Source organism: Chinchilla lanigera, unplaced genomic scaffold (assembly GCF_000276665.1).
Source record: "Chinchilla lanigera isolate Chin_1 unplaced genomic scaffold, ChiLan1.0 scaffold00072, whole genome shotgun sequence".
Classification (NCBI taxonomy): domain Eukaryota; kingdom Metazoa; phylum Chordata; class Mammalia; order Rodentia; family Chinchillidae; genus Chinchilla; species Chinchilla lanigera.
Genome location: NW_004955473.1, coordinates 495686 through 508072, shown reverse-complemented (window position 1 = coordinate 508072; position 12387 = coordinate 495686). Strand labels below are relative to the sequence as shown.

Sequence of the window (12387 nt, the reverse complement as noted above, 5' to 3'; positions counted from 1 at the left end):
GGGTCTCTCGCACCCAGACCCCCGCACCGGAGGGCACGTGGGGGCCGGGCTTGGCAGGTAGTTCTGCAGCTGCTCTAATTCACATTTGTGGGAATTCGCATTGGCCCTTTGGATGCTCCCCACCACCTCGGTAGCCATAACCATGCCTACGGTGCGGGCGAAGAAAGTAATCAAAAGACGGGGCATTTTCCCATCTCCCCGAGGAGCAGGCCTTGAATTCGGATATGCTTGAGCCTGGATTCCATGCACTTTGCTGCAGGGAGTTTTAGAAAAAAATGCTAATCTGGTCCTTTACGGGACGTTCTGACTACAGTTAAACCTCTGATACTTTGGCTCCACCCTCACTGATTTTGTTTTCCTTGAATGAGTCAAGGTGCCCCCGCCTCTTCCTTGCTAAAATAGCCAGCGTCCCTTCCTCATCCTCTCCCCCTCAGTGAAATGCCTTAGCCTGCTTTATTATGGTTATTGCCATTGTTGATTCAGCAACTGCCTGGTTACCTGTGGACAGTCTCTTCGGCTTTAACAAATACGTATTTTTTGCTATACTGGGAACCCAGGCCTTGTTCACTCTAAGTAAGTGCTCTACCACTGAGCTACAAACCCATCCCGTAAATAAACTTCACAAGGGTAGGAGTCACCATTTGTAAATGCAGCACATAGCACAGTGCCTGGGAAGCAGGAAGTTTTCTTCTTGTTATTTTATTAGATTAGTTTCTTGATATGGGCTGGGGTCCCTGTATTGTGCAGACTGGTCTCAGTCTCAGGAGCTCAGGCTGCTCTCCTACTTCAGGCCTGTGACTAACTGGGACTAGAGGCTTGGGTCTTCAAGCCAGGCGGGAAGATTTCAGTAATTGTTTGTTGAATGAGTAAATAGTCACTTGAGCCCTAAGAAAGAAAGCATTCTGTTTCATATAAGGCCTTGTGACTTAATGTAAAGGGCAGTGTTCTTAGTGAAGTCTGACACGGAATCCCATTTGCTTGTGCTGTTTTATTAGCTTTGTGGCCTCTCTGGGCTCCTCTTTCCTTAGATACATGCGAAGTACTGGCTACTGGTGTTACTGAAGAGATAGTAACCCAGTCTATTTGAATACACAGGTAACCCTTGCATGGTCCCTGACTGGGAGCAGTAATAATAACTCTCATTGTTTACATACATAGTCTTAATTAGTTTTCTTTTTTTTCTCTTTTTGTCTTTTTGAGTCAGGGTCACGCTATGCAGTTCAGGCTGGCCTTGAGCTCACCTTGTAGCCCAGGCTGGTGTTGAACTCACAAGATTCTCCTGCCTCAGCCTCCTGAGTGCTGGGATTACAGGCATGCACCACCAAGCCTGGCTCCTAATTACTTTTCAAAACAACCTTTAACAGTGCTATGATCATTACCATTCTGTAGAATAAGGACTCTGAAGCCTCAAGGAGATAAACAGACTTATGCTAAATCACAGAGCTATTAAAAGGAGGAGAGGCCAGAGGTATAGCTCAGCGGGACAGTGCCTGTCTGGCAAATGGGATGTCCTCAGTTGGATTCCCCTTACCGGGGGGGGAAGAAAAAAAAAAAAGAAAAAAAGAGGCTGGGCTGTAGCTCCTTAATAGCGTGGATGCCTAGCTTGCCAAGGACCTGGGTTCATAGCCAGCAGGCAAAGCAGGAGATAGATTTGAAAAAGGAAAAGTTATAACCCAAACCAAGGTCATTTTCCAGAGCATATGCAATTAAGAGGTACAGTAATATGCAGTGGGTACTCAACAAATAGTGGCTGTTATTTTTATTCATTAGCTGAGGAAGTTAGGTAGATGCTTCTAACTTTGGATGAATTATGCCTACCCCAGTGTTCGGTGAATTAGATATTGCTAGAACTGGCTGATTTTAATTTTGTTTTAACATCAAGAAGTTCATTGTGGCTGGACGTGGTGGCGCAAGTGTGTAGTCCCAGCACTTGGGAGGCTGAGGCAGGAGGACCTTTGGAGTTCAAGACCAGCCTGGGCTACAAAGTGAGCTCAAGGCCAGCCTGGACTGCTTAGGGAGGCCCTGTCTTAAAAAGACAAAAACAAAAAAAGTTCATTGAGTTTTTTAGTTTGCAAGTTCTGGTTCCCTTTTTAAAAATTTCCTTCCCCTAAATTATCCACATGTTAACAATAGCACTTAATAGTGCTTAGTTCCTTTTTCCTTTTTTTGGATTTTTTGAGACGGTCTCACTGTAGTTCATTCTGACCTTGAACTCACTAACTATGGCTTTAAACTCCCAGGATCCTCCCTCCTCACCCTCACGGGGTCCTGGGATTACAGGCATGTGCCGCCACACCCAGCTCCAGTTACTGTTCTGAGCCCTTTACATATATTAATTGATTTGATCTTAATTTGTGTGGCTCATAGGGGTTAAGTAACCTGTCTAGGATCACTTAACAGTGCTACTGCTATTTGAACCTAAATTCTGTGGCCCAGATTCTGCTCTTAACCTCTAAACTTTTTTTTGAGGTTCTGGGGATCTAACTCAAGAACATCCTGCAAGTGCTCTTCCACTGAACTAAAAATCTCTAAATTAGGAATGACAATAGTAGATATTTTTCAAATGCTAATACTACATCTTAGGCATTGAGTGTTTTGTAGAAATTATCTAATGTAAATGCCTTAAGGTTATAGAATAGGTACCCTAGTGGGTATATACACACTAACTAGTTTAAATTCAGAGGCTAGATAGGTGAAGTAATTTGCCCTACATCACTTTGCTAAAATTAGCCCCCAGATCTGCCTAATTCAACCCATGCTGCTTGTAACTGTTTCAGAAAAATTCTTCTGGATTTTTCTAATTTAATATGAATCATCAGATTTTTTTAGGTGAATGCATCTTCTAAATTTCAGGATGGTAGTGGCAGAAATGTAATATTGTACTAACTGAACTTAAATCTTATCCTGTATGTGTGCATGCACACCTGCTAGGAATCAAATCCAGAGCCTTGCACATGCTAAGTACATGCTCTACCAATGAGCTATATCTGAAACCACCTGCTAGTGATTTTTACAAAATTAGTAAAATGGTGCATTTTTTGCTCAATAACATGTCGTTGTTATGAACAGGGCTTAAGCTGATAGTATTCTGTATGTGCAGACAAAAGATATCTTTTTTCTTTTGATTTGGTTTGGGTTTTTAGACAGGGTCTTGCTATGTAGTCCAGACTAACCTTGAACTCACCATCTTCCTGAGCCTCAGCCTCCCAAGTGCTGGGATTGTAGGCATGCATCACTACCAAAATCATTTGTTTTGACCGTCAAGAAATGGAACAGTTCAGTTTAGCCGTTTCTTTCTATGAACTAAGTACTCTTGTTATGTATACTACAGATCTATCTTAATATTTCTGTGCATTGTTTGTGTCTAGGTATTGCAGTAGGTAGAGAAAGGACCAACCAGATGAGCAGAGAAGTGTCTTTTATTTGTAAATATGTTTTAAATTTATTTTTTTAATAAACAAGGTCTGGCTGTATCACCCATGCAGGCATCTAACTCCTAGACTCAAGTGATCCTCCTGTCCCAATCTCTTGAGTAGGTGGGACTGCCGAAATGTAACCCCATGCTCTGTGGAATTTTATTTTAGTTGTCTTTAGTTCAATGGGCAGTAAAAGGGCTATGTCATTTTCCCCTATAGTGAAGGGATGCCAGAGGTGTGCTTGTGTATTCTTTTACCTTTCTGTACTTTTATGTGTATTCAGTAAGATTTACACACCATATAAAAATGCCAATCACTACCATTAATATTAATATTGAGATTCAGTTGTTACTTTGCTGCCAGTAGCTACCAGATTTCTAACATTTAAAATAATGTGTTACTGGTAAGAATTCAAAGAAACTCTTCAAATTGGTGTGGAACTACCACTATATTGATCATTGAACTTCTGATGATTGATAGATATAATGTTTTTGTTCAAGTGGACTTGTCTATTTTTCCATTGTGCATATTAATAAAAGGTAAATTCATGTCCTTGTACATGTAGTAGTTATGAGCCCACTTGCCTAGAGTGAGTAATAATATATCCTTAGGTTGAATAGTTAGGAAACTTAATTTAATTTTTTTTTTTTTAGCACTAAAGATCAAACCTAGGGATGCTCTACCATTGACCTATATCCCCAGCCATCTCCTTTTTTTTAGAAACAGAGTCTCCTTGTGTAGTTCGGGCTGGCCTTAAACTCACTGTGTAGCCCAGGCTGGCCTCAAACTTGTGGTAATCCTCCTGACTCAGCCTCTTGAGTGTTGAGATTATAGCATGCACCACCATGACCCACAGCCGGCTCCCTAGCTCTTGATTTTTATGTTGAGACAGGGTTTTGCTAACATGCCCATGTGGTACTCAAACTTGTCGTTCTTCTGCCTCACCCACCCTGAGTGTTAGGATTACAGGACTCGCTCTGATTTTAATTCTTAAAATACCTTTAATCCTTAAAAGGAATTTTGTAATCCTTAGAAGTTATATCTGTAATTTATTTGTTTTTTGTTTTTTGTTTTTTTTGTTTTTCTCCGGTACCGGGAACCGAACTCACGACCTTGCGCATGCCAGGTAGGCGCTTTTGCCTCTGAGCTAAATCCCCAGCCCCTCTGTAATTTATTCGTAAAACATTTAAAATTGAAGATGAACATCTTACTACCTTAAATTACTTTCCCATTTAGGAATATCTGCCTCAGTAAATTGCAGTTTTGCTTTTATAATATTCAGAGTTTAAAAAAAATTCAGAGTTAGTACAAATTATTCCAGAGGGACAACGTATTATGTACTTTGAAATCTTTTCTGGTAATTTTAATGTTTATGAATTACAAAAGGTAAAATATGCCACCTAGTGATTTTTGTCCATTCTAGAAGCTTAGAGATGTTATTATTCACTAGGAATAAAAACAAATATATTTTATCTGTTATTAATATGTCTTTTAATTTGCCTAGCTCATTTTTTTTTATTTTAAAAAGAATAGTGAAAAAAAAAGAACAATAGCAAAATACAAACAAAACAAAGCAAGGACATTAAAAATGATACGTGGTTTCAAACCAAATAAGGATTAACAGGGGTTGTTATATTAAATATTGTTATCTTCAAAGAAGCTGGTCAGATTACCAGATTTAAGAATGGGAGATTGACCAAACCATTAAAGAAAATAAGAACATAATAATTTACAAAAACATTAGAGGCAATAGAGAGCTTCACTAGACAGGATGGTAGGCATTCACCAATGGCTGCCATATTGCATATTGCCGTCTTTGCATCAGTTGCTCAAATTAACAGATCCAAGTATGCAAAATTGGTCAAAATATATAAAAAAATTTAAAAACTAAGCATTGACTGTTCCTTTCAATAAACCACCAGACATCAGCAGTACAGTTATCCCAGCTATCGATATACATATATATATATATATATATATATATATCACCTTAGTACTTTCTTTCATCTTTCCCTTATCCCAGTTCTTCCTACCTTTGCACAGTTAATCCAGCTATTCCCATTCTGGGTATTTTTCCACAAGAATTAAAAAGTCATACCACAATGACATATGTGCACCCATGTCTATAGCAGTGTAATTTGTAATAGCTAAATCTGGGAAACAACCCAAATGCCCATCACCTGAGGAATGGATAGAAAAAGATGTGGGATTTTTATACAATGGAGTATTACTCAGCTATAAAAAAGATAAATTCAAGGTTTTTATAGGTAAATGGATGCAACTAGAGACCATACTCATAAGTGAAATAAATAGGACCCACATGTGTAAAGATCATATTGTCTCCCTAGTGTAAGAACATGAAAGAGTAAATAAAACCCAAAATGTACAATAGATAATATGAAAGGGAAAGAAATTGCCTAGTTTATTTTGAGTCACTCCTATTTTGTCTTACTTGGATCCATGAACATTATCATTTTTTGGCCACAAAGAAAGTTAGGCAGTCCTAGTCACAGATAGTGAATGATCTTCCAAGGCTTATATTAGCTGTGGGTAATTTCCTTGCTTATTATAATTTTAGATAACATCTTCATAATTTAGAGTGCCAGGTTTATTGGAAAGTAAAATTATTTCAGTAACATGATAGCAAAAAGTGTTGATTTGGTTCTACACAAACATTAGAAAAGTAGCCAGGAATTATGATGCATATCTATAATTCCAGCATTTGGAAGGCTGAGCAGGACGATCCCAAGTTTGAGTCAGGCTAGGCTATGTAGTGAAACCTGTCTCAAAACTGCTCCCTTCTCCAATGTTGGTGGAAGTGTAGACTGATGCAACCACTGTGGAAATCAGTCTGGAGATTCCTCAGCAAGCTAGGACTAGAGGTTCCATTCAACCCAGCTATTCCCCTTCTGGGTATTTTCCCAGAAGAACTGAAAACATCATACCACTGCGATATAGATGCACCCATGTTTATAGCAGCACAGTTTGTAATTGCTGAATCGTGGAAACAACCCAAATGCCCATCTACTGAGGAATGGATAAAAAAGATGTAGTATTTTCATACAATGGAGTATTACTCAGCTATAAAGAAAGATAAACTCAAGGCTTTTATAGGTAAATGGATGCAACTATGACCATACTCAAAAGTGAAACAAATCAGACCTGCATGTGTAAACATCGTATTGTCTCCCTAGTGTAAGAACCTGAAAGACTAAATAAAATCTGAATGGTACAAAAGATATTGTGAATGGAAAGAAACTGCTCAAAAGGAAAGAACAGCTGAGATGAGGAGAAAGGAGAAAGGAAAGGAAGATGGGGAAAAATATGTGCACGGATATACACAAGATAGCTAAGATAATTGTACTATTAATTTTTATTGGTTTATTGAAAGGAACAATTAATGTTTAATTGTTTACTCAGTCTTACATGCGATATATGGTTTTCTGAGCAACTACTTTGAAGATAACAGGATGTAATATAACAACCATTGTTAATTTCCTATCACTTTGTTTTGAAATTCTGTATCTTTTTTAATTGTTTTTGTTATGTTTATATCTTTGTTTTTGTTATGTAGATATATCTTTGTTTTTGTTCTTTTCTCTTTAAAATAAAAAAATTGCTCCCAATCCACTCCCCAAAAGTAGGAGTGCCTGTGTAGATTTGCTCAAACCCGGACCCTTGCACAACTCTACCAGTGAGCTGTATCTCAAGCCGTCTGCCAGTGATTTTTACAGAATTAGGAAAATGGGTGCTTGCTTTTTTTTTCCCCCAATAGGCTGTCATTGTTATGAACAGTGTTTAAACTGATAGTAGTCTGTAGTGTAGGCTTAACTTACTCTTTTCTGTTTTGATTTGGTTTGGTTTTTAGAGACTGGTTACTGGGTACTATGGCTTGTATCTAGATATCCTCCCAAAGCTTCATGCAGTCATAGGTGGGTCTTTTTCAGAGGTTGCTGGATCTGTGTTTGTGATGCTTGGATTAAGGGTGTGTGACTACTAAATTAGTCCACTGATTGGTTTGGCATAGTTCTGAGTGTGGATAATGTGAAGGCCCACTGTGGGTGTGAGTGCTCCCCACCCTAAACTTATGTAGCCTCGATATAATATGAGGAACAGAAGGAGGGCTGTCATTTCTTGCTGATCTTGCTGCATTCTACCTGCCATGAATTGTTTCTCCTCTGCCATGCTGCTCTGCCTTGGAGCCAGCTGATTATGGACTGAAACTGCTGCAAAGTGTGAAATAAACGTTTCCTCCTTTAACTGTGGGTGTCAGGTGTTTACCTCAGCAGTAAGAAAAGTAACTAAGGCACTGGGTAACTTAGATTCTAGGTTTAACTTTAGTGCATATTTAACTGTACTTCATAACTCACATTTTTGTGGGCTTGTCAAATTAAATTTTGGAACAGATTATAAATTTATTGTGGCAGAAATAGTAAGTATCAGGAGTCAAGGGGTGATGTAATTGTGGCAGAAGCTATGCCACAATTGTGGCAGAAGCTATGAGTAATTAAGAAGCAGGAGTGAGTCAGCTTCAGGGAAGTCATTTTGGTCCTCTGGATCTTTTGATTTTTTTTTTTTGTTTGTTTTTGTTTTTGTTTTTCTCCGGTACCGGGAACCGAACTCACGACCTTGCGCTTGCCAGGCAGGCGCTTTGCCGCTGAGCTAAATCCCCAGCCCCCTGGATCTTTTGATTTTAAAGCATTATGAAATGGTGCACTTCCATTCTCATCATGTTATAGCAAATATTTCCTGATAAGCATGATATGAATGTATATTAATTATCTTATAAAATTGAACAAGGTCTATCTTCCCAAAATTTGAACTAAATTTCAGTTTATAAAACATACAAAAGCAATATTTATTTGGTAAATATTCTTGGAATATTTCTGTACATGACTCAAATGTCCATATCCATTTTTTGGGTAGTAAATATGTTCAGGTGTAAACGTGAAGTAAATGTTTAGCAGGTACATTAGAACTTAAAAGATCTGGTATAATATTTTCTTCAAGAATGTAATATTTTCTCTTATAAAAGTAAAGTGTTTAAAAAATGTTGAATTCTGCTTGCTACTGGGTACAAGAGGCTGACCTGATGTCTTAGTCATTTTTCTCACCCAAAATTTAAATGATGAGTTGTTTATTTTGGCTAGCATTTACAGCCCATCATCAGCTAGCCCCAAGGCAGGATGGCTTGGGAGAGAGGCATAGTGGAGAAGCTGCTGATGTCATGGCAATAAGGGAACAGAGACTCAAGGAGGAGCTGGGGGTCCCAGGCCATGCCCACAGTGACCCACCTCTTCCATTCGGGTCCCACCTTCTAACAGCAAGTCAGCTATAAGTCCCCACTGTCTAATCCCCTTCCAAAAGCCTCACCTACCATGTGAGCACATGAGGTTCTTAGAGGACTTCTAGATATAAGCTATAACATTTCATCCGTGATGTCCAAAATACTTATGCACATCTCTTTATGCAAAGTACATTTTGTCCATCTCTAAAACTTGCCAAAGTCCTAATAGTTTCAGCATTGCTGAAAAGTCCAAGTTCAAAGTCTCCTGTGAGACTTCAGGCAACCTCTTAGTGGTGAGTCCCTGCCAAAATAAAAAAGTTAAAAATTGCTGACCTACAATGGCACAGGGTAAACATTTCCTGAAAAATGGAGAAATAGGAGGATAGAAACCAGTGTGTCCAGAGCAAGACTGAAACCCAGTAGGATGAACGTTAAACTCTGTAGCTCCATTTCCAGCACTCAGGCCAAGTTGTAGTGAGATGTGAATTCCAAAGTGTTTGGGCATTGTGTGCATTAGTGGCCCTCATGGCTTTTTCTTGGACTGACTTTGCTTATTCCTTGCAGCTTTCCTCAGACTTCTCACATTCCTAGCTTCTCCAATTTCCTGGGGTCTCCACTGCACTCACAGCTGTATGCACTGCTTCCTCAGGGTCACACTTCCTGGCCTCCCAGACCTTCTGAGATTTGTGTGGATGTCTTTTTGACCCCACAACTCTTGCATACTAAATACCTGTGAAACCATTACTATATGGATGACTCCAACGTCTGCTGTCTGCTGACTGCTCCGGCAGTAGCCAGGCCCTTTTAAATCATGCCTACAGTGGTCTCTGTGTGCCGGGATAGCTAAGCACTGTGAACCAAATCCTGGGAAATAGATTCCTGAGGCAGCCCTTCTGAAGCATTGTGCCCTGGGGCTCTCTTCTCATAGCAAAATATTTTATAATTTTGGGCCTTTGAAGGATGAGGCCTTGCTGATGTTTGACATGCCCTTAAGCCATTTTTTAAAGTGCTAATCTTTTCAACAACCAAGTTCTGTACTCTATCTTTGCAAGTGCTTTATTTCTGACAAAATTGCAGTTTTTAAATGGATTTTTTGCTCTTGGTTTTCAGTATAAACCTGGCTAAAAGCCCCCAACAGTACCCATGTCACAGCCCCAACATTGGGCTGCCTTGAAATTTCCTCCTCCTTAATTAGTCTGTTGCTCTTAATTAGTCCACTGCCCTTAATCTCAGTCTCTTGCAGTCTCAGGATGAATGGAAAATGTAAAAAAATTTTATGCAGAGCATAACACACATGACCTGGAGTCCTACTGCGAATGGAGTTCTTACCAACTGAAACCTCCTGAGCCTGGTCTGTGCAGTCTGCATTCTAGTCTTCTGACTAGAATCTCGCTTTCAAGCCCAGCTTACTGCATTTTAGGGCTGCTTTTCTAGCCAGCATCCAAACCTTTCTAAACTCCTCCTGAGACCCTCTTCCCAAGACTTCTAAAAAATATGGTCAAGTAGTGTCACAGCAGTGACCCCATTTCTCTGGCAAATCTGTCTTAATTAACTTTCTCATTACTAGACACAATACGCAACACCCACAATTTATATGAGGAAGGGTATATTTAGGCTTATGTTTACAGTCCATGATCACCTGGTTCCAAACAGGACAATATGACAGGAGGCACATAGAAGATGAAAAGCTGATTATGTCATGGTAGTGGAGAAGCAGAGAGTCAAAGGAGGAGCTGGGGAGACAAAACCTTTCAGTGATCCATCTCCTCTGACCAGGTCTCAGTTCCTAAGAGCAAGTCAACTAGAATGCTGTTGTAATCCAGTCACCTTGCAAAGGTCCCATCTATGATTGCATGAAGCTTTTAGGAGAAAATCTAGATGTAAACTGTAAAACCTGGCAATACCTAAAATTCCACCAAAATCCAAACTCAAAACAAAGTTTTACGGACTGAACAAGAGAAAATGTAAAATGCAAACCAAAAAAAAAAAAAACAAAAAGAATAATGTTTGGGCTGGGGATTTAGCTCAGTGGCAAAAGCACCTGCCTAGCAAGCGCAAGGTCGTGAGTTTCGTTCGGTTCCTGGTACCGGAGAAAAACCAAAAAAAAAAAAAAAAAATGTAAAACGCAAATTTTTCAACAGTACAAATATAACTCAAAATATAACTGAATTCTGTGAATAATATTATATCATACACATATATATATTTAAACTTATTGAAAGTCAAACTACTAGTTCTTAAGTACCTAATATAATGCCAATGTAGTACGGAGCATTGAACACAGGACCTCATGAGTGCTCTACCACTGAGCTATACTCCTAGCCTTTTTTAAAGTTTATTTTTGAGACAGACTTCCTGTATTACCCAGGTAGGCCAAGCACTAGAATTACTGGGATTATAGGAATGTGCCACCACACCTGGCGTAATTTTTCTTTTTTGGTGATTTTTTTTACTTCTGTAAGATGAGAAAGTCTATTTGGATTAGGGATGAGTTATAGCAGATTTTGTTGTTATTTTGTATTTTTAACTTTAATTAAACTAGCGTATATTCATTTTTTAAAGTAAACTTTCAAGCATACTTGTAAGAGCAGAGAATAATAATTATTTTTTCTGAGATGGAGTCTTGCCATGTCCAGGCTGGCCTCCAATTTTCAGTCTTCTGCTTCAGCCTCCTGAGTAGCACAGATTACAGGTGTACACCACCATACACAGCTGAGCATAGTATAATGAATCTCCATAAGCTCATCACTTATGTTGAAAATATTATCAGCATTGTGCTACACTTTTCTTACCTCTTTAAAGCTTTTTTTTTTTTTTTGAGACAGGGTCTCACTGTGCAGCTCAGGCTGAACTTAAGCTCACTTTGTAGCCCAGGCTGGCCTCGAACTCAAAGTGATCCTCCTGCCTCAGCCTCCCCAGTGCTGGGATTACAGGTGTGCACCACCACACCCGGCTTAAAATTTTTCTTTTTCTCTTTGTAACCTAAAGGAAATTGCAAATCTTATTATTCTACTTCCACATCCTCCATAATTCTTCTATAAGATATATGATTTTCCTAGGTGGCTATAATTTATTGATCTACAAAGTTAATAGTTCTTGCTATCATCTCATACCTAAATTTCTCTGATTAACTAAATTTAATCATATGTCTCATCAAATATTTATACCCCATAATGCTCCCATTTGAAACAGCTATATTTCTTTTTCAGATTAGTGACGATGAACCAGGCTATGACCTAGATTTATTTTGTATTCCTAATCATTATGCTGAAGATTTGGAAAAGGTGTTTATCCCTCATGGACTAATTATGGACAGGTTAGTAAGATCTCCAATTGAAGTTTTTAAAAATGTTGTCCTGTATTAATTTCAAGTACCAGCAAGTGTTGAGTGGTTGATGTGAAACTAGGCCAACTTGTTAAATAATAAATGCTTTCTATTTTTAAAGTCTACTTTAGAAAAAACAAAAGCAGAAGAAGCCTTACTAATTACCCAGTATAAGGCATGGCATGGTGGGAATCTATAGGGAATAGCACAAAGTGAACACATTGCAGGAAGTTAGAAGAATGAACTCCTGTTAGAATCTTTGATTTCCCTGTCCAAATGGTAGTGGGTTGACGCTGAATATCATGAGGGCAAACTCAGGGTTTATTTTTTTATTAATTAAATGTATTGGTATATTTTAA

The 12387-nt window shown here is 38.7% G+C and overlaps 1 protein-coding gene across 1 annotated transcript in view; it reads left to right on the top strand.

Moving 5' to 3' along the window:
- Positions 1–12387, top strand: part of Hprt1 (hypoxanthine phosphoribosyltransferase 1) — a 47067-nt gene that overhangs the window by 1934 nt on the left and 32746 nt on the right. Inside the window, exon 4 of the mRNA XM_005401290.1 lies at positions 11913–12019. Coding sequence (XP_005401347.1) covers positions 11913–12019 — 107 coding nt within the window. The remainder of the gene's footprint in view (positions 1–11912; positions 12020–12387) is intronic.